At 43.7% G+C, this 23,088-nt stretch overlaps 1 protein-coding gene across 8 annotated transcripts in view; it reads left to right on the plus strand.

Annotated features, from left to right (window-relative positions):
* LOC108620934 (uncharacterized) overlaps nucleotides 1–22,377 on the plus strand; it is a 31,519-nt gene extending 9,142 nt beyond the window's left edge. The window contains exons 1-8 of one of the 8 annotated variants that reach the window (XM_018017977.2): nucleotides 5,768–6,223; nucleotides 9,733–11,296; nucleotides 13,618–14,420; nucleotides 14,547–15,144; nucleotides 15,212–15,386; nucleotides 16,551–19,337; nucleotides 19,500–19,805; nucleotides 20,492–22,377. In XM_018017977.2, coding sequence (XP_017873466.2) covers nucleotides 10,645–11,296; nucleotides 13,618–14,420; nucleotides 14,547–15,144; nucleotides 15,212–15,386; nucleotides 16,551–19,337; nucleotides 19,500–19,805; nucleotides 20,492–20,513 — 5,343 coding nt within the window. In that variant the 5' untranslated portion in view covers nucleotides 5,768–6,223; nucleotides 9,733–10,644 and the 3' untranslated portion in view covers nucleotides 20,514–22,377. Of the gene's footprint in view, nucleotides 1–5,711; nucleotides 6,224–9,690; nucleotides 11,297–13,617; nucleotides 15,145–15,211; nucleotides 15,387–16,550; nucleotides 19,338–19,499; nucleotides 19,806–20,491 lie in introns of those variants that run through there. The other 7 variants (XM_089462071.1, XM_089462072.1, XM_018017970.2 and 4 more) reach the window with 7 other exon arrangements.
* The last annotated feature ends 711 nt before the right edge of the window (nucleotides 22,378–23,088 follow it).

Genomic DNA, 23,088 nt, shown 5'->3' on the forward strand with positions numbered 1-23,088 from the left:
TGGAGCTCTAATGAAATATCAGAGCTGGAGTTTGGCTCTGCGAGTTTATGTGTGTTTGATTGGGAAACGTTTTCCATTATATGTATATACATAAATGGTTATGTGTGTGGCCAATTGACGCAGTTTGTGCTCGTTTATGAGGCTAAAAGGAGCATATTAGCTTTGTGATTGTAGGGGTATAGAGTGTATAGGTTATATGGGAGGTGAATAGTGCTCAAGTTGGCTCAAAATCTTCGATAACTTGTATTTCTCTTATTTCAGCATATCTCGGTAAATTTAAGAGAGCCCTCAAGATTCATGTTTACTTGGATCTTCAGTATTTCGCAACAGTTTATATACTTTCACTTCAATCCCAAAACGGAAATATATCGGAAAATAATTTTTCTGAATCATATTATATATGTGCCTAGATTTGCATAGTCCACACGCTCCTATATTCTATATTATACGTAAGCAAGTATCTCCTAGTCGTACCCTTCCGACTGGAGCACACTTTATGGTTGCTGTTGCTTGAACTTGTTGTTGTTGTTGTTGTTGTTGTTGTTGGGTTGGTTGTCGCTGAACCCGTTGCGTTGGTCCCGCAGCGCACTGGATTGATTAGTTGTATCTTATGGAGCGCGTAGACAATTCCGCATTTGTGCGCCCGGCTATTACGCACGGCGGCTGGAAAAAGACTTTCACTCAACTTGACGAAAGGAAAAACTTTACGCAATTTTCATATCTTGAATGATATTTATGGATAGTTGGGCTTGCTGGCATCTGAGCAATGTAATCTGTGACATATTTTGTGCTTCTGGCTGTCAGTCTTGAAACATCTAGCTGACAGCAGCAGCCGAGGGGCGTGTCAACTGAAGTTGCAACATATGTCAGAGTCATTTGTAGCTAGAGTTTCCCCATAGAGTTTCAAGCAAAACATTTCGTTATGTATGATGAACTGTCAATATGCTGAGGCGTGGCAGCTGTCCGCCCAGCCAGCCACGATACGCAAATCTATTACCACAGTTCTGTATCTCATTTGTTGTCGCCCGGGCAGCACTTGTGTGTCGAATGGATCGGCGGGGCAATGGACGGACATAAGGCATATGTAATTAAGTTAGAGTGTTCTAGTTGGGAGTGCTTGGCTAGATGCTGCCCTCAAATATGCCGAGAGCTACCAATCTGAGTCTGAATCATGTCTGGAAAGAGAGAACCCACGCAGTTCCAAGCATTTATGCATTAGCAATACTTGTTCTTATTTCTTTTATGCTAATTCTGAAATAGGTATACTCATTATTTATTAGTACTACATATTGATATTCATTCCGAGAATTTGGTATGATTAACAGCATAAAATAATTAATTTACAAACATCAATATTTATCGATGTTAAGAAAATAAAAATACTATTCTTAAAATAGTTACTAGATGAGATCTCCCAGTTTATCATTTCACTAATCGACTCATTTCAAACCAGACAGACAAACAGAAATCTCATGCACCGATAACCAGGATATAGTATACATGGATCATACATGGTATCATATTGTTCAGGAATCTATATACTGTATGGTCGCTTCCAGTTCTTCTCCTGTCTATTACTTGCATTGACAAGCAACCGAAACTCCCTCTTTCTTGAGCGGTTCTCTTACAGAGAGCATAAAAAGGGGTCATCATGTCTTTAATTAGCTATTTACCACATGTGGTGCGAGCTGTCGTTGCTGCTGGAGTAAGATCACCCCTTGCTTTCTAGAAGAAGACATAAATCTCGCGCTCGCTGACATAATTACGATGCGTTATGATATGAAATATGTCAATTGATTCTCGAAGTAATGTATAAATATGCAAAGAGAGGGGATCGAGATTAAATCGATTGAAATATTATAAAGATCTTTATGGAAATTAGATCTAGAGTAAAGACTAGGCTAAGGCTATACTGAACTGAACTGAACTTACTAATTATAAATATATTTTTATATAAACTCTTGGCTCTGCGGTTAAAGATAGATTAGTTAAGATAAACAAATGCTGTAAGGACCCATGTGAGCTGTGTCTGACCAATGCAGTTGCTGTTTTCTCGAATAAACACAGAATTGAAGAGACTCAATTTATTTTCGTTGTTGAAGTGGGAGGCCATATATGTGGTATATATCTAAGCCGAGGGTGGTCGGAAAAAAGTTCAAAGTTGTTTTTCGCTAATTTGTGTTCGCCTGGCGCGAATTCAGCCAACGATGCGAGGTGGGAGGTGAAATGAATGTCTCATAGATGAGTGTCCGTGTGAGTGTGAGTTTGAGTGTGTGAGGCCGATGAGTCATGCCTAACAGTTGAGCTGGCAGTAAGAGCCAAGTACAGTGGGCGCTCGTTAAAGAGCGAGTGCTTAGAGAGTAGAATTTGAAATAAGAAATTGAATTCAGAATCTTAAAAATTTCCCTGTAGCTCTACTTTATTCAAGTATTATTATAGAGCACCTAAAAGCATGCTTTTCTTTTATTTTTCAATAAATTTCCCTTTTCGTTACTCTCTCGTTTTTTGTTTTTTCATATTCGTTTAAATGACTATTTTAAGAGGCATCTCGGTCTGCTGTTTACACAATTGACCGATGATCAAAATGACCTTACTCATCTAGTATACCTCAGCTGTTTGTGAATAAACAAGCATAAAAAACTTATTCGCAGAATGTGCAGAGCTCGATGAGATAACTAGAACTATTTGTGACATAAATTTGAAAAGTTTGTTGTCAACTGTAATAATGTGAAAAATTACCCAAAAGTCTTTATACTCGTTCTTATGGTAGTAGTGTAGGGGTATATTAGCTTTGTGCAATGTAAATCCGGAATGAAACTTAAGATTTGTAATCGAAAATAACTCATCTGATACGGGAAATAAATCGAGACGTGTATAGACTAAGAAGTATTGTACCCTTGATAACTTTCTTCGTATAGAGGCTACAGACTCGGAATTTGAAATGTAGACACGTATAGATACGATGAAGTTTGAATAGCTTTTATCTGTGGAGTCGTGGAGCAACAGCAAATGAAGACCCGAAGACTCGATTTTATAGATTGTTTATAAATGATGATTATATCTTGAAGTTGGGCAAGTAAAAAACAAGTAAGAAAGCTCCAGTCGAGACTGCTCGACTAGGAGATACCCTGAACCCTCCAAGCTGATATTCTAATTTCCGCACTTCTTTTATGCACACATATGTACATACACATGCATCCACACGCACGCATAAGCCTGCGCTCTGCTAACTGCGCAGTAAGCAGCGACTGCGCTTGGGTTGCGCTGCAGTGTGGGCAATATTATGAGAATTTATTTGTTGAATAACTTCTTTTGTAGACATACGATCTTAATGAAACTTTTAGAGCGTAATCATATGGTAAATATGTGTGCACATTCCAAAGCCCAAGTCTCTAGTACTTGAAATGCGTTTTTTACAAATTGGGGGAGAAGGGGGCGTGGTATCCAAAATCTGTAAATTACAAAATCTTTGTATCGATTACCTTTATATACAACGCAAATTTGAAGACTCCATCTCTAAAAATTAGGCTAAAAAAACAAAATCAATTTTTCGATTATTCTCGATAAAAAGTTATCGGACGAATTATCGAAAAAATAAAGCAAACTCGTACTGCGTATGGTACTCACGAGTATGCATGCCAAATTTCAGCTCTCTAGCTCTTATAACTTCTGAGATCGACGCACTCATACGGACGGACGGACGGACGGACAGACGGACAGGGCTATATCGACTCAGCTCGTCGCCCTGATCAAGAATATATATACTTTGTGGGGTCTGCCACGCCTCCTTCTGCCCGTTACATACTTTTTCACAAAACCATTATACCCTGATTTCCCATTTTCAATGGGTTCAGGGTATAATGAGTAATCTTACTATATATAAATTTATTTATGATAAATCGGATAATATATTTATTCTATTGTTATATCACCCATTAGACACGAACATGTCATACTTAGAGCTATATTCACATATCAGTAAACAAGACTATATCTATGCAGACAGAGCCATAAATGATAAATCGACATATATCAATAATATATAATATTCACTTTGTAGCTCTACTTGTAATTGGAGTTGGGAACTTCTGTGCGTGGGAGGAAGAGATGTTGCACATGTTTTTTTGTGTATTCTCCCAGAGTTCCATGCAGTGCCACAACATTACGCCCTTATTGGATTCTCTTCAAAATTTATGCGCATTTGTAATTGCTTTATTGGAAACAGTTTGTAGCATTTCTTCCTCTATTGTCAGCGTTAATGAGCACTTGCAGCCGCCTTCTGCATTCCGATTCCCTTCCGGGTGCTGCGGGGGCGCAGATGTTTACTGCAGCCGAGGCACGCGCACATGCGCACTCTCGAGCAGCATTGTCCTCTGGCCCTCTGTCTCCGGCGAGAGTCTTTGGCTTATCGAAGTACTTCATTTGTTTTCATGACATTGAGGATGTTCTCAGGCCGCACTTGAGTTCGTTTGGGCTACGAGTAAATGGTTTATCGTGTGCCCCATTAGAGGCAGCATAAATCTCCATCTCCACTGGCTAGCCAACTCTGTAGAACTTGAGAGTTTATATATTAATATAGATCTATATACATCTTATTACTATATATACGGCCTTTTGACTCCTCATTCATTTGGGGTTAATTCGAACGCACATTGTATAATCGTACGACTCTCGGCTCTCAGATGCTTTGTCGCCCGCCTGCCTGGCTGCCTGACTTGGGTTGCTTTTCATGCTCTTTGTCTGTCTCGGTTGAGAAGTGTATGCGGGCGGGTATATAGGTTTGTGTGCCGGTTCACAGTTGAAGCTGATATGTATGATATGATATGATATGATATGATATGATATGATATGATATGATATGATATGATAGATATTCAACATTATTCCCAAGCTGAAAATTTTGAAATATTTCACTGGCAATTCACTTTTTATAAAAATCTTGCACTCTTTAACTCCCCTAGAACTCCCAAATGTTGTGTGTGTTGATGTTACTGTCGACTAATCCACATCCACATTCAAATTGACTAACCGCTCATCGTACCAAGAGTAAATCTTTAGTGATCTACCTATCATCATCAAACAAATGTTTTAAAGCGCGTTCCAATTGAGGAAAACCCTTAACCGTCAGCATTGTTCAGTAAGCATCATTGAATTTGGCAGGTGCAGTACTATAGTACGTTCTTGCAGATGGAACGAAGCTTATATAGATATATATATTATATAGAATAGATATTATAGTTATTATATAGATATTATATAGAAGTGTTGATCTACAGTTCTACAGCTAGATCTATTGGGGTTATGCATGTGATGCAAAAGGAGTTGCTTTTGATAGATTGTATAGCATAGCTGGCAGGATAATATTCCATTCAATCATCAAGTAAATCAGAACATGTACCTAGGGCGTGTATTAGGCAGTCTGGAATGCCCGCTTGCAATGTTCTTATTTGTTTCACTTGCACTTGCAAGCACCACACACACACACACACATGCATAGAGAGCGATTACACACTGGGAGGCAATGCTAGCAGCCCCCATAAGCACACGCACACTCACACACATAGATAGAGCCCGGGAGAGTCGCTGCCACACATCGGCGGCGGTCGTCGCTTTGTAGTCGTCGTCAGCGTTGCTGCTCGCTGTTGTTGTTGTTGTTGTTGTTGTTGCTGCTGTTGTTGCTGCTGTTGTTTGTGGTCGAACGCATTGCTGCGGCGCTCGTGTATTTTCAGTTTCGGTCTCAGTCTCAGTCTCCTTGGGCTTGTGCAACCGTGAAAATGTGCGCCGCGTCGCGTCTGTTTAGGAAAAATATGAAAAGTTTCTGAAATGTATATATAAAAGCATATATAATATGTGTGCGCGTATGATTATATGATGATTATGTGTATAGAAATGTTGCTTTCGATAACAAATAATTTGTTGTGCAAAATGATAATTTCGTTAACGGACGCCCGAAGCAAACAGAAAGAAAAGAAGAAGAAAATTGAACGCAACATTTGAAGTGTCTGCGTGTGTGTGGGCGGGCAGCATGCCAAATATATTTGTTCAATTTATGAATTACATACACACATATACAAAGTATACATGTATGTGTGTATGTGTATGACTGTGCTTCAGTCTGTGTCTCTGATTAACGAAAAGAAAAAAAAAACGCATGAAGCTAACCATCTTATCTGCGTGCAATGCCGGTTGACAAGTGACTGTGTGACTACTGCATATACAAAGAGTATATATATATGTATAATTATGACATATGTAAAGTGTATATGAAATGAATATGAGTTTTCTGCAATTGGAAATGAGATCATCCACAGCCATGGAACGAATCGAATGCTGAAATGCGTTTTTATTTCTTTTGTCATTTTATCTGCGTGTGGCCAACGGAAAGTTTTACTTCTACTTTTCCTCTTCGGTCTACGGCTACGGCTACGGCTACGGCAACGACTACGGCTATGTAATGGCCAGAAACTGAAGCATTCGCCTGAACTGTCTTCCGCATTGTTGCCAAATGCAATTGGCTAAAAAATAGAATAGCGAAAGGCATTTTCAGTAGCTGCTGTCGAGCAGACTTTGATATGGGTTTCGGCAAATTGATGCTGTTTCGATTGAGAATGCAAACCAGAGAAAGGTTAAAGAGTCAGTGAGGGGGAGGTGGAAAGGGAGAAGAGTCTAGTGAGGCGAGTGATGGGGGTGGGGAGAGAAAACAGAGACAGAAGAGAATGTAGAGTAATGAAAAAGACGAGAGAAGAGAGACGAGTGAAAGAAATAGCGAAGAATGTAAAGAGAATGGGGAGGGAGATAAGAATAAGGAGACAGGAGATACGGGAGAGAGGCGAATACTTTTGAGAACGGCGAGGAAGAGGTAGGAAAGAGACAGACAGTGGGGAGAAAGGATAGAAGATAATGAAGACAGTTGAGAGACGGGAGTGAATGGGGAGGAGATAGAGATAGAGGATAATGAAGAGAGGAGAAGAAAATTGGTTTATGGAGGGAGCAGAGCGGGGAGAGAGAAGCACTGAGGAGAGAAAGAGAAGGAGATAAAGGACGAGGGAGATGAAGGATAGAGGAGATATAAGACAGATGGAAATGTGGTGTGAGAGGGAGACAGCAGAGAGAAACTAGAGAAGAGAGAAACGATACTAAGAGCAAAGTAGAGAGATAAGCAACGAGCGATGAGAGACTGCAGCCTGAGAGGAGCGACGAGACTTGCGATAAGAGAGAAAGGGTAGAAAGCAGAGAGTGGGGAAAGGAGAAGACTCAGACATGGGTACAGGTACAGGTTGAGCTGGAACTAAAGGTAAATTTAGAAGGAGAACCTAAGGTACAGTCAAATGGAAGCTGCGGTGGAGGCCGACTAAAAATTAGAGCAAAAGGCATGCAGCTGCATATGCATAGCCCAAGGTAGAGCTAGAGGAGCTAGAAGAGCTAGCCGAATCTAAAGAGTAAAAGTTGTTCATTTTATGCAACTGCAGTGGGCAACTGAAACGGGCCACTGCAACAGCAACAACAGCAACAGCAGCAGCAACAGCAGCAACTGCAATGTAGGCCAACAAGTGCGTTGAACTACAAATTGCTCTTTTCTATTATTCTATAGAGCAAGGAATGCATGGGCGCAGGCAGCTCGCAGCCAGTTGCAGCCAGCTAAAGTTTGGCCAGATGTAACACATAAAAAATAGAAAGAAAAACTCACACATAGAGACAGAAAATATTTCACTTTGTGGCCAAGTCGAAATGTGATTGAACTTAAGGTGCACATGTGCATATCACGATTTTAATTGCCTCGGGTTAGCTCTGCTCCAAGATCTATTTACAGCTAGTTGAGGCCATGGCTAAGTCCTCCTGTTTGTGATTCGTAGAGGAGGCGGAGGCAAAGGCAGGCAAAGCGATTTGTGGCAAATGGCAAATGTATTTATCGATTGCGTGTGCTAAAATGTTTTTAACGTGCTTTCCTCTGGACACTCAGCAGCGCCCTCAGCCAGGCCAGCCGAGCAGCCCGCAGTGCCTCCTCGCTGCTGCTCGTTTTGGCTGCTTGCCAGTTAATCTAAACTTCTGCTGCTGCTGCTGCTGCTGCTGCTGCTAGCAGCCCTTGTGTATAGTGGGCACAGTGGGGCAAGTGAGGCAACTTTTGCTTAGATATTTGAAAATAAAATTTGGAAAACTTAGGAAAATTTCAATTGTCTAAGACGAAAACATTTATATATATTTTCTATTATCTTTAATGTAATCACTGAAAATATTTTCACTTGGCGCACTTTTCAAATTGCTAACTTATCTATGGGAACTGGCTAGCGTAGCTATTTATCATATCATATGATTCACATCTATCGTATACTCTGCTACATATTTAATCAGAGTAGTTTTCTGCTATATAGTCTATTACTTTAGCTATCTAGCTAGTCTGTCTACTATAACTAGCTAACATAGCTATCTATTAAAAATACCTCTCAATTCTGGCCACAAATCAAATCACATTATATATTTATGATCGTTATCTAGAGCAACTATTTATTATAGCTTAGATATGAACGATATAAACCTTTCTCTCTTATACTGTGGTAGATATATAATCAGAGCTACTTTTTATCATGTCTTTCTAACATAACTGTCTCTGAATTCTAGCTAAAACCACTATCTCTCGTTAGCTAGCTAGATCTATCATAGTTCCCCAGTATTAGCTATCATAACTGGAGTATTATATTAAAATGATTATAAAATATATATATAATAATTATTATAAAAATTTTCAAATCAAATAAAAGGTAAAGTTTTTTTTTTTTTTTTTTTTTTTTTTTTTGGAATTGTTTATAAATTCAAGTAGGTTGTTTTAGGCATTTCAGCTGTACGGCCCACTGTGCAGCGTTTATATAGCTTTGGCAGCCATTTTACTGTTGCCTCGGTAGCTGCTGCTGCTGCTTCACGTATAATGAGTAGAGTCCTTGTTAAAGGAGTGAAAGAGATGGATAGCGAGTGAGAGAGAGTCTTCTTCAATATTCGATATGTTTTTCCTTGTTGTAGTTGGGTTTTCCTTTCCTTCAGTTTTCTTCTGCTGCATTCAAAATGGGATTTTTACGAGTTGAGTTTTTTGCGTTGTTGTCTGAGCTGTTCCTTTGTGGCCAACAGGGCGTGTCTCTGGACTTGTCGCTTGCCTCAAAATTTACTTATCTGCATGTATATAATGTGTCTGTGGATATATATACCTCTTGCTTATGTCAGTCAACAAAAATGTCAAAACACCTGGGTTGTTGGCACACGATTCACGATTCGCGATTCGCAATTCAGGCGATATTCGCGATATGTGTGTTGTATGTGAGTCGGCCGAAATAGTCCAAGTGTCCGTGATGTTTGCATATAGCCGCTATATACACACACCGTATGCCTCTGCGGCTGTCGGATTTCAAATAGATTTCGTTGCAGTAAACGTCGAGTGAAGTCGAATTTCATTTCCGTTTAGCGAGTTGGCAAAGTGGGCTAAATGGCCAAAAGCAAGGACTCTCAGTTGGCAGTTGGCCTCGATGCAAGTTTCGTTTTGGCTAAAACTCCATGCACGGGCAGAGGCAGAGGCAGAGGCAGAGGCAGAGGCAGAGGCACCCATAATGCCTGCCCTGCTCTGTGTCGAATTTGTATACTAGAAACAGAATGCATAATTTGCCGCTGCTGGCAGAAAACTCATAAATATCATTTCTATACGCTCAGCCAGAATGAAAACAAAATATAAATAAATATCTATGTATATAGACAACTTTGTGACTGTACACACAGCAAACACACACACTCACACACACACACACACAGAGACATGCATATATGTGAGTGTAGTTGGTGCAGAGAAACTTACGCATTGGAAGCAAAACAAAACTATTTAAAAATAGAAAAAAGTACCAAGAAATCAAAATCGAAATCAAAAAGTGCAGTGTGAAAAGCAGAGTCAAAGCGTCATCCTCGTCGATCGTCGCAAAGACAAAAAAAAAAAAAAAAAAAAAAAAAAAAAAAATACAAGAAAACTAAAAACAAAAACAAATTCTATAAAGCTAAAGTGTGAATCCGATCAATGGAATGAGCCCTTAAAGAGCAAGGGAGAAGGGGAGCGAGTGACTATAACTATAAATAAGAACAGCGCCAAGCAAGTTGGCAACAAGTGAAGTGAAGCAGCAGCCCGAAGCAGCCACATCGATTGGGTCTTTTGTCCCTGAGACTGCGTTGGTCCAACGTAACGCCAACAACAGTCCAATATACCAAAAATAAAATCAACGCGGGCAGCCACAAAAGCTGCGACCAACAACAGTCAGCAGCAAGCAACATCTGCTGCGGCAACATTTTAGAAACTGCAAAAACAGCAGCAACAAACGAAGGCAACATTTGTCGTAGCAACACGAGTCTCTGCCGGCAACACCAACAGTGCAACATTTGCTGAGAACATTTGGCAGGCGCATAAAGCTGGCAACATTTGCTGAGAAGTTGCAAGAGCTAGCAACAATTGCAACGGCAACATCTAGAGCTGGCAACATTTGAATAACAACTTGGCTACAACGATAGCAACATCAGCTGGCCACATTTGCTGCGGCAACATTTGAATAGCAACTACAACGTTAGCAACAGCAGCGGGCAACATTTGCTGCAGCAACATTTGAGTAGCGCCTTTGCAACTCGATGTTGTTGCTTTTGCTTGCTTTCATTATGAGATTCGTAGACATTTCCAAAATGCAACGGCGTCAACGCTGCACGTCGTGTGCCAGCGCTGGCATTGAATGCCCGCGCAGCAACAACAACAACAACAACAGCTGCAGCAACAACAACTCAACTGCTGATGCCAATGGCAACACGCAGTGCTGGCAGCATGTGCCTAGCGCAAGCAACAGCAGCAGCACCAGCAGCGGCTGTGATAGCAGCAGCTCCTCCAAGGAGAACTACTATGCTCCGCAACAGCAGCAACAGCAGCAACAACAACAGCAGCAATATTACAACAACAATGGCCTAACGGCACAGCAACTGCAGCAGCTGCGCTACTATCAATGCATGCAACAGCAACAATTGCAATTGCTGCAACAGCAATTGTTGCAGCGTCGTCGATTGCAGCAGCAACTGCGCGACCAGGGCGTCAATGTATGCAAAGCAACAACAACAACAACAACAGCCGGACTCACCTGCAATCAGCAATATTTGCTGCAACAGAGGCAGCAGCAGCAACAATATGTTGCCAATTACAACAACAACAACTGTGAGCTGGACAAAAGCTACAATCTAAACAACACCATCATCAACAACAACAACAACATTCGTATTGGCCCAAATGTGGCTCAAGGTGCGCAGTCTTAGCCCTAAGTCTTTGTCTTTGTCTTTAAGTCAATTCCCATTTAATTTTGTTTGTTCGCCTTTGAACTCGTTTCTCGGGGCCTCTGCAAATAATTTGCCCAGCCAAAGAGCTCGGCCAATATTATTATTTCTTGCTCAAATTGACTTTACTCAACGAGCGCTGCGGAGTCTCTTGAGACTTTCCTCAATTGAAACATAATTGGCATTAATAACGAAAAAGTGGACTTTAAGTGAATTCCTGCTCCGTTAATTAATCTCGAAGCGCAAACTGCAGTCGCCTGTTGTTACAGAGATATTGTATACAATATGATATAAGAGCTTAATATACATATATGCACTGAACCCCATGGAAATGCAAATTCATTTTATGAAATTGAAGCACACAGAAAGAAAGAAGCATATTCTGGTTAAGCTAAATAGATCTAGCTATGTCCGTCAGGCCTCAGGGTATTTGCTAGTCGGGCATACTCAAGTAGAGCATGTAAATGGTTCGTTGACAATTGAAAAGTTGAGTCTAGTTAGGTTCGTTAAGATTCAGGGCATCTCTTAGTCTGGCACTACCGAGTAGAGCCCTTTTATTTGTTAAATTGCTTCTAGGTAAACTTGGGTAACAGAAGTAAGATGTTCTCATATATATCCACATACTTCGTATTCAGTTTGGTTGCTATAAAAATTTCATAACGATCGTACCACTAGAAGCTGAGTTCAATTAAGTTATTTTCCCCTTTATGGGTAGCTGTAGGCGGATCAGGCACAGCCACCGCTTAAAGTGAGCTGTAAATGAAGCGTGTGCTCATCTAAGTGGGTGTTTACTATGTATATGTGTGTGAGTGCACATCTTTCTCTCGGAGTATGCATAGACAATAGGTCTAAATGGATTCCTACGTATCTCTCAGTCGGGGAAATCTTAATTAGCTCAAGTTTTGTTTACATATTTCTTACAAAATGGCAGCTGGTTCAATTGTCTTATCTGCAAAGCTAATCAAATGTGCTCAGCACACGGGATATCTTATGTGTATATATCATAGATCTTACATAAGTCATATAATAATGCAGTTGCTCTGACATATTGCGCTCTATTTATCTTTATTGAATTTTCGTTTGAGTTGTCGCTGCCTTCTCGAAATAGAAATCGCCTCGTGTCACGCAAGTCTTCTTCTTTTCTTCTTCTTTCACCTGGCCCGCTCTAATTGACTTCACCTCTGCAGTTGCATGTGCAACGCTCTGAATGCCACATTTAATTGAGAGCAGAGCCGAGTCAAGTTGGAGTTTCTTCGGCCTGGGTCATGGCGCTTGTCGTCGCTGCTGAGTCATAAAACTTGATTTCCATTAGCTGCCGAATCGTTATGCCCAAATAAGCTAATTGAGGGAGGGAGCAGGGGAAAAGAACGCGCGGCATGCTAATGCGCATTAACTAGAAGCTATAAATGTTCCATAGACTATAAACTATAAAATCAATTCAAAATAGAAGAGTGAGATATAGATATAGATACAGATATAGATATAGATATAGATATAGATATAGATATAGATATAGATTAGATGATATAGATATAGATATAGATATAGATATAGATATAGATATAGATAGAGATAGAGATATAGATATAGATATAGATATAGATATAGATAGAGATATAGATATAGATATAGATATAGATATAGATATAGATATAGATATAGATATAGATATAGATATAGATATAGATATAGATATAGATATAGATATAGATATAGATATAGATATAGATATAGATATAGATATAGATATAGATATAGATATAGATATAGATATAGATATAGATATAGATATAGATATAGATATAGATATAGATATAGATATAGATATAGATATAGATATAGATATAGATATAGATATAGATATAGATATAGATATAGATATAGATATAGATATAGATATAGATATAGATATAGATATAGATATAGATATAGATATAGATATAGATATAGATATAGATATAGATATAGATATAGATATAGATATAGATATAGATATAGATATAGATATAGATATAGATATAGATATAGACTATAGATTAGATATAGATCTGCTCTAATAGATATAGATATAGATAGCTTCGCTTCGTCTCGCTCATCGCTCTATCTCGCTCTCGCTTCGCTCTCGTCCTCTCGCTCTCGCTCGATCTGCTCTCGCTTCTGCTCTCGCTCTCTCTCTCCGCTCTCGCTCTCTTCCTCTCGCTCCCCCCGCTTTCGCCTCCTTCCCCTTTTCTCCCGCTCTCACCTCTCTCCTCCCTCTCTCTTTTTTCTCTCGCTCTCGCTCTCTTGCAGGTACTCATTTGCGACGTGGTATGACCGACATCTCAACAGCGAACGACATCAACAATTTCAGCAACATCAAGCGCCATATCGAACACCCATTCACCTCGCCACAAAGTTCACCCACAACTCACAAACCATACGCCAAAACTAATCCAAATCAAACGCAAATCAATTTGAATTCACGCTTAACCCAGCAGCAACAGCAACAATCGTCGAGAGTCGGGGGTAAGCAATACAACGGCAACACGGCTGCATTCAATACTAGTTTGGCCAACGCCAGCGGCCCAGGCTCGGCCCCGCAGTCCCCGCAGCACTACCGCATCCCCCTGAACAGCCCGAACAACTCGCTGTTCACGCTAGCCCATGCGACGGCCGGCAGGCAGCGGTACAAGCAGCAGCAGCTGAACGACCGCCTGCTGCAGCAGCAGCACCTGCAGCACTGCCAGCAGCAGCAGCAGCAGCAGCAGTGCAATGAGGAACTGAGCGAGGAGAGCCTCAAGCAGAATGTGGCCATCGTCCTGAGCAACTTGGATCGCTACAACAGTGCGCTGCGCAGCATCATACTGAACGAGCAGGTGAACCACATCAGCAGCAACAGCAGCGACAGCCTCTTTCTGCTCGACAACATCGCCGAGCCCGACAACAACAACGTCTCAGTGAGGAGCAGCGCCATGGCAGCGACAAATGTGGCGGCTGTGCTCACGCCCGAATCGGATTACAACAGCAATGCAACAACGCCGGGATCACAGCAGCAGCAGCAGCAGCAGCAGCAACAGCAACTGCAGCAGCAGCAGCAGCAGCAGCAACTGGGGGTAGGTGGTATGCTTTGTGGTGGTGGTAACGGTGGTGGTGGTGGTGGTGTCGGTGGTGGTGGCAACAATCTCAACTGTTCGCTGGCCTCGTCGCAAGACTTTACTCACGACAATTCCGATTATCAGTGGTTCCTCGACTACGGCTATCGGGATGGCTGCGGCGGCATGCAGCGCAGCGTGCTCAGCTCGCTGTCGGCCTCGTACAATGCCATGGGCGACTTCTTCTACTACGAGGATCTCAAGAACCTGGACGCCAATCTGGCCGAGGTGGACATGGAGAGCTTTCGGGCGGAGGACATACACTCGCTGCTCTCCCAGCTGCCCGCCTACTGCAAGAGCTTGGGCGGCGCCAACAGTCGCCTGCAGCAGTCGCTGCTCTACCAGCAGCAGCAGCAGCAGCAGCAACAGCACCAGCAACAGCAGCAGCAACAGCAGCAGCAACAACTACAGCTGCAGCTGCAACACAGCAATATGATGAGCAACATGCAGCACATGGCGCACAACATGTCGCAGACCTCGACCACGTCCACGAACGAGCTAATTGACAATTCATTCTGCAAATCGGAGCTGCTCTTCTCGCCCGTCAAAGAGTCGCACATATCGGTGGACTCGCTGGACATGGACGCCTACCCGGACGAGGGCGACATCATCTTCACCTGCAACAAGGACAACTACACCATCGCCTTCGAGGGCAGCGTCCTCTACTCGGACGACAGTTTCTATGGTAAGCCTCTGCCTGCTGTCATTCAATGTGGCAATCCGACTTCACTGCATTCTCCATCTGTTTACAGCGGAGCCCTGCGACATCGCCGCCAGGAACAAACAGAACTGCATCAATCTGCACAGCAATCTGGACGACATCGTGAAGCGCAACAAGGCCCTGGAGGTATCCATGTCACGCTCGGCCCAGTCTTTTCAGCTGCCCTGCAAGTCACCAAAGACGCCGACTAAAGCTCAACTACAGCGGTGAGGCAACGCAAGCATGCAGAAAGCAACACAGTGCATGTACAGTGAAAACTGCTGTGAATGAACACTCGGACTTCTAGAAGAACTGAAAGGAAAAGCTAGATGTTTGTTGCTGGCGAATTCCTTAGGCACTTGGATCAGTTTGTAGTTTAAGGAATTCATTACCATGTGAGATGAGCATAGACTTTCATAAGAGGGTGGGGGTATAGGGTGTAGGGTATGCAGTACCCTAATGGACATAAAGTCTATCACGTTAACTGATCTCTCCTAGATACCACAGTCGATTCTAGCTCATAAATCCTCCTAGAAAGTAGAATTAGTGTTTATGTGGGAGGATTTCAGATATACCAAATATAGTCTAGAATGTCTTTAAAATCAGTTGGGATCCGTCAGTTTCAGAGTTACTAAATAGCTCAAATTGAAGGGGTAAACCAATAGTCTAAAATTTCCATTATATTTAGGGAAATTATTATTAGAGAAATTCCATAGATTAACCCTACGTAAAGGCGTGGAATATAAATGTGGGCAGAGGGTTTCACACAGGGTTGATTCCTGGAATTTCCCTGAGTATAATTTCCCGTAAATATAATGGGAATATTTGACTTTGAGTCTGTTAGACTAATGCGGTTGAGGGCAATGATTGAGCTGTTCGTTCACGGAGGGATCACTGTATGTGCACACACACTTACCCAGTCATACACACACACACACCCTCAGATTGGTTTTTGACTGTCGAGCAACGCATGGCGGATGTCTGAGTAAACCCACTTTGCGCTGTCCCCTTTTTCCGACTTTGCTGCGAATGCAGGCCGCGCTGAGAGGTCATTTCAATTGATTTCAATTGGGTTTCATATTCATGGCAAGCAAATTGACGCTCGACTGCGAGAGGCATGCGAAAATAAACAGAGCTCGAGTGGGACAAATGTTTCCAAAGAGAGAGAGAGAGAGAGACAGAGAAAGTGAAAGTAGATTAGGAAAACCTGAATAGGGAGAGGCAGAGAGAGAGAGAAACCAGAAGGTGTAGATGCAGGCGCCAGGGGCAGGCGCAGGTAGTACCAGAACGTCCTTTGCTCGAGTCAAAAACCAATTTTCGTAAACTTTCCAACAAAAACAAAACAACAAAATTATAATGTGAAATGTTTGCTGTGTCTGCGCTGTGTAAAGACGCTCGCTTCTCCTTGTCTCGCCCGCGCGCAGGTATCCTTCGGGCAACAACAACAATGGCGGAGGAGGAGGAGGAGGCGCAGCAGGGGAAACCATTATACTCACGCGCCATTTGCCGCAATGCAGCGTGCGCAAGAGCAACAGTCTACCAAATCTGTCCAGCGAGCTGACGCTGAGCGAGGAGCAGCAGCAGCAGGAGGAGGACAAGCTGCAGTCGGATCGTTCGGGGCCATTGAACGTCTCGCAGGCGATAAGTACCTCGACCATGGAATCGTGCTCGACGCGCTCCAGGAACCTGCTGCCCATGTGCCAGATGCCGATCTCAATCAGCGTGTCCGTCTCGGAGCGCCTGCAGGAGGCGGATGAGCGGCACAAGGATGGCACGCCCACGCCCACGCCTCAGCAGCAGCAGCAGCAGCATACGCAGCATCATCATCACTCGCATCAGCATCGCCACAAGCATCGCTGCAGCTGCGCGCTGTCCTCCACGCAGGGCAGCCAGAACTTCTGCTCGAATGCTTCCCATGGCCACATCTCTGGCTCGGGCTCGGGCTCGGGCTCCGCCTCGTCGGGCAACTCGAACCCGGCCGCCTTCAATCTAGTCAAGCTGTTCATCAAGCAGAAGAGCCACAACAGCAGCAGCAGCAACAGCAACAGCTGCGCCCAGGAGGAGAACCAGGCCTGCGCGCTCACCTGCATGGACGTCTCCTCGGGCTGCTGGCCGTCGAGCGACGCCGCCGCCTCCAGCTGCAGCAGCGGCTCCCTGGAGAAGCGTCTGCGCAAGAAGAGCATGCACGACTCGGGCAAGGGCTCGGCCGTGAGTCGCCACGACGAGGAGGACAACTACGAGGATGCCGACGCCGACGCTGACGTCGACGGCGACGGCAACGGCGAGACGGCGTCGACGCCCAAGCGACAGCTGCGCACGCGCTGCGATGCCGTGTTCTACGACGACGGCGCCAGCTCCAGCTCGACGGGCTCCTTGACGGCCACCAATTCGCCGGCGCATCGCCGCCGCAGCATGCCCTTGCGCAATCCGCAGCTCTATCAGCTGGCGGCCAGCTCACAGACCCAGGCGCAGGCGCAGACGCAGACGCAGTGCAGCCAGCAGTCGTCGGAGGCGAGCAACTCGGAGCAGCTGACCGAGGTGCCCATGCAGGCGGTAGGCAAGCCCAGGCGCGGCTCGAGCAATCGGCCGCTGTCGTGCGCCTCCAGCTCGGAGATGATCACGCGCTCGATGCAGACCTCCTGCGGCTCCCTCAGCACGACGCACAGCAGCCTGAGCGAGCGGTACCGGTGCGTGCCGCCCTCGTTCCTCGCCAAGCTGCACAACCTGGGCGAGCAGTGCGAGGCGCCCATCTACGTGATCTACCCGAACTACGCGCTGCCCGACCTGGGCTTCGTCAAGACCAGCAGCAGCAGCACCGACGTCATCTTCTCGCCCTTCAACTACAAGATGACGCTGGACAGCGCCGGCTCCGGTGCCGGCGCAGGCGCAGGGGCAGGGGCAGGCGGCAGCTCGACGGGCTCGCTGGGCAGGAAGCAGCGCAGCAGCCAGGGCGCCAGGGAGAACCAGAACGAGCTGTTCAGGACGCTCGACTACAGGCACATCGCCGACTGGCAGTCGCTGGTGACGCTGCTGCCCGCCGAGTACCGGCAGCGCCTGCAACACATTCCCGAGGTGCGCCAGATCACGAGCCAGCTGGAGGCGGAGCTCTCGCAGCGCCCGCTGTTCTGCATGTCGCCGCCGATTCGACGCAACCGGCCGAGCATCTGCGACTGCGCCAAGAGCTTGCAGCAGACGCAGCTGGACGAGGCCTCCAGCTCGGGCTCTAGTCAGCCGCCCAGCTCCGGGTATCGCGGCTCGTCGACGCTGCTCACCGACTCGGAGGTCGATGCGGATCCCATGAAGCAGATGTATGTCTACCAGTACGAGCAGCAGCGCATGGACTCGGGCGCGGAGACGAGTCCTGCCAGCCGGCAGCAGCCGCAGCCGCAGCCGATGCCGCGCAGCATCCTGCGCAAGGCGAACTCGGCGCAAATGCGCACCAAGCGCAATTCCATGATCGAGGCCAAGCAGACGCAGCAGCTGTCGAAGCTGGAGAAGCGACGCAGCTTGCAGGAGCCGCCCCACAACTACGCCCTCGGCTCCACAGACGAGCTGGCCGAGGTCTTTGAGGAGGAGGAGCAGCAGCAGCAGCAGCAGTCGGCAGCCAACGCAACGCAGCCAGCCAAGCAGCGGCTATCGCGCAAGGATCTGGACGCACGGGCTCGAGCTGAGAGCTTCCTGGCTTCGCTGCCTCGCTCGGAGCTGAAGTATTACGCGGAGATAGCGGCGATTCTAGAGTCTTCCGGTGGGCAGGTGCAGTACGACGCGGCGGCCCTCAAGAAGGAGGTGAGCCGCGTGCTCAGCCAGCAGAAGAAGGTCTCCTTCAACGACGGCGCCAGCTGCGAGGCCGAGCTGCAGCAGCAGCAGCAGCAGCAGGGGCAGCAGGCGCAGGGCAAGCGCTTCACGACGCCACCGAATTCCCCCAACATTTCCATAGCTGCGCTGCAGCGGCGCGAGACGCTCGACGTGCAGGAGCAGCGCAAGATCGAGAGCAATCGCTTCAAGCGCCTGCAGATCCAGTGGGAGCTCATGAGCAAGGACTCGAGCATGCTCAAGGAGCTGGCCAACGAGCAGGCCACCAAGAGCGGTGGATCCACGCCTACCTCGACGACCTCAGCCAATTCCAACTCGGCGCAGAAGTCCCGCATCCCACGGCCAGTCAGCTATCCGGCGGGCAGGTGAGTTCGCGTGGGGGAGACAAACTGAATTCGATTTTCGAAATTATGATTTTTGGAGTCTTTGTGCTAAATTTGATTTCTTCTTCTTTTCATTTGGAACATTTATCGTTTGGCATGATTTATGTTTGTGTTTTGTTTCCGTACACACCGCCGGGACCACAGAAGTCCGAAGCCAAGTGCCGCCTCGCCTGCGGCAGTCGGCCAGACTAAGCGAAATTCGCCTGCTAATGTTATCTCCCCACAAATCTGCAGAGTCAGCGCCGTGCACGACGCGGCCAGCAGTGGCAAGTGCAACACCCGATCTCCCAGCCGCATTGTGCAGCCGAAGCGGTACAGCCTGGCCACCACGCCCACTTCCTCAGCAGCGCCCACGGCTGGACGAGCGCGCACCCCCACGGCACGCGGCGGCGTCGCCTCAGCGACCACACCCAGTACCCCCAAGCGTCAAGTAGCTGCAGCAACGTCCAGGTGTGTGAGCAGGTGTTGAAGGTTGCTAACTAACGAGAGAGAGAGAGAGAGAGAGGCGGTGGTGAAGCCGGGAAGATCATCGATGAATCATTGATGAACTGAACTGATTTGATTGTAATTTTAGTCAGACTTAATAGTTGGAAATGTTAGAGGAGGAATTTGTCTGTCAGTTAAATTGTAGTCATATTCCACAGATGTAAGATCACATAGAATGTAAGCCAGATCTTCTTTTGAGCTCCATTTTGAGATTACTACTGATGTGAGATGATATTCATTCAAATCAATATGAATTGAAAAGCAGAAGTAGAAATCTCTTAGCTAAATGTCTAAATATCATCTAAAATCTAGATCAACTAATTTGACAGAGCTTCTCAAGATCTTTTGCTAAGATCAAGATAATATCAATAAGATTTTAACTTCTTTATAAAAATGAAAATATTCTGACTGAATCTGAACCGCACTTAAGTTTAAGCTGAGAATTGATACAACAACCGACATTGACCAACAGTTAGTACAGTCTGGTTTTAAATGAGTCTTCAGAACTGGACCTTTAGCACTTTGGAGGTCTGAAAGAATGGAATAAGAGGAGGAATGGAATAAAAATCAAATCAAGTCAGCGCCAATCTCGTTATACTCTCTATATATAAAATCTCAGCGAACTTTACTAACTTCAAATTTCCTTGCAGACCCACATCGCGAGTACGTTAACAATGGAAGCGCTAGATGGAAGCCAAGCGACCTTAACGCAACAAGGGCGTGGCGCGCGTTTAACAATATCCAAAACCAACTCAAGCATATTGCGAGAAAAACAAGAAAACAACAATGAAACATTGTATAAAAAATAAATATAGATTAAGGCTTTGCGCGGCTCTTTTGCTTAGACAACTGGCCACTGAACAGCGCCCGGGTAGAGTGATACCAGAGAGAGAGAGAGAGAGAGTTAGCTCAAAGTAAGATCGGGTAAATCGGCTGATTAGGAAACGGGTGCGCAGCAGCGGTCAGTCGCAAGTGCTAAAGTATTTTTGATTGACTTTTAAGTTCAAGTGCAAGCAATGGCGGAGGTAGCTAAATTTTCTTTTGGATTTCCTTTTTGACAATTATACAAGACATAGATGCCAATATGCAAATATTTTGATGTATATATACACACACACACACAGAGAGACTCACACACACACTCACTCATTCAGACACACGCAAACTTAAAAGTTATTTCCATTTAGCTAATCAAAAAGAAACGATAAACATATTTATGACACACAAATTTATACCTATATAATATATATATATATAGAGGGAGAGAGCAGGATGTGCGTAATGCTGATTATACAAGTACATTCTGGGAAAAGGAGAGCGCGATAAGCGAAAGAGAGAGAAGATGTGTAATGCTCAAATCGATGATTGAGGCAAAAATTACTATAATTATGCCTGAAAGCAAGGAATAATAATATTTATTACACAGGCCAACAAAATTTAAGAAATATCATAATCAAGCAGCTGATAATACTTTCCAGAAGATCTTTGACTGAGTAAAGCTTATGATATGAGCGTATTTCGAGTTAAGCGAGCTAAACACTCAGTATCTGAATTTGAATTTATTTTGCGTAAAGATCACTTTGATAACTGAACCTACTGCTCCTCATCTATAAATCTGCTTTTACATTTTTAAAAAATTCTTTAATATCACTGAAATATCATCTATTGAATTTACTAATCAAAAGTCCATAACATCTTTTTTCCCTCCTTAATCCCTTCAAGTCTTACTCAGTAGTTGAAATATTTTTGATAAACAAATTTGTAAACAGTTTAAGTAGTTCTTTCAGTTATCAAAATGATCTTTAAGAGTAAGGAATATCTCAAGGACTATAAGAGATATATCTCAGCCAGTTTGATTTATGATTACAGTCAGTCAAGAGACTTCTGGAAAGTAATGTTTGATTCATGTACTCAGATATCAAATGCATATTATTTGGCCTTTTACAACACTGAGTAAATCAATTTCTACATTGCCTTTAATATATTTAGCGAAAGACACTTAAGACACACAGACAGATAAGCCGCTTAGCAATTTTGTATATTTGACGATGATTTTGGATTTTGGTTTTTACTTTGAGTTTATTGTGTCTGCTTTTTGCTTTGCCTAAGCCTAAGTTCACGTGATTTCAAATCGTACGATTTAAGATTGTACTCTATAAATACGCCTATATTAATTACGCCTACTATGATTTGTACTTCAAGCTGACTAGAAACAGAAAAGAAGGAAACTCTTGCTATTCTTAATTACTGGAAGACATAACTTTAGTTTAAGCCTTACATTTAACCAACTTTTGTATCCTTAATTGTATAGACATTTTTATTGTATATCATATTTACAAGCAAAAGAAAACATAATGTATTTGTGGGTGAACTGTATCATGGAGAAGGATATGCGGGAGAATTAAATATATATATATATATAAATAAATATATATTATAAATAATGCAAAAAAGAAAAGAAAAAGAAACAAAAAAATGTATAAAACACAAATTCAATAAAAAATATTAATAAAGAAAAAGTATTATCAAAATCAAACTTAGAATTTTGTTGATTTTTATAAATTTTAATCTAAAGATATGAAATCAACTGATGATCGAATATTGCTATTTTCTTATCCTATCATTACCTATAATTATAATAATCACTCATTAATAATCGATAATCGGTAAATATATTCTGTATCAGGACAACCAGCCGGAAGGATATCTTCCGTCCGTGCGTTTTTCCGTACGTCTGATAGTTCATATGCCTGTCTGTCTGTCCGAACGAACGCAGCTATTTTTTAACCCTCAACTAATATATATCTGAATTTTGATATTCATATTCCCATCACTCTTCATATCACTCATTTCATTTAACATAATTTATGTTGATAATAATTTATGTTAAGATTTTATTTAGCTAGAAGACCAGAAGCTGTAGCTTTTTTGACTATCCCATGGAGCTCTCTATGATTAGTACGCAGATTTCGATGTTTTCTGCTTTTGTTTAGAAAAGCAAAATCAATATCAGATGCTAGAGACGTATACTGTGGCAATTACTGTTGTTCTTGAAATCTCTATTAGAAATATGAGATACGAGATTTCCCATGGTAAAGCGCTTCATCAATGTGTAAGTTTCTAGAATATCCTTGTGTGTGTGAATGTTATGAGTGCTTAAAATAAGTTCAGACTGACGAGCACATTATCTGTGTGTAGGATGGGTTCCGGTTGCCTTCCAGTCAAGCACGTCCGACTAAGGCACTCT

Source organism: Drosophila arizonae, chromosome 2, assembly GCF_054131065.1.
Source record: "Drosophila arizonae isolate 15081-1271.41 chromosome 2, UAZ_ARI_1.0, whole genome shotgun sequence".
NCBI classification, from domain to species: domain Eukaryota; kingdom Metazoa; phylum Arthropoda; class Insecta; order Diptera; family Drosophilidae; genus Drosophila; species Drosophila arizonae.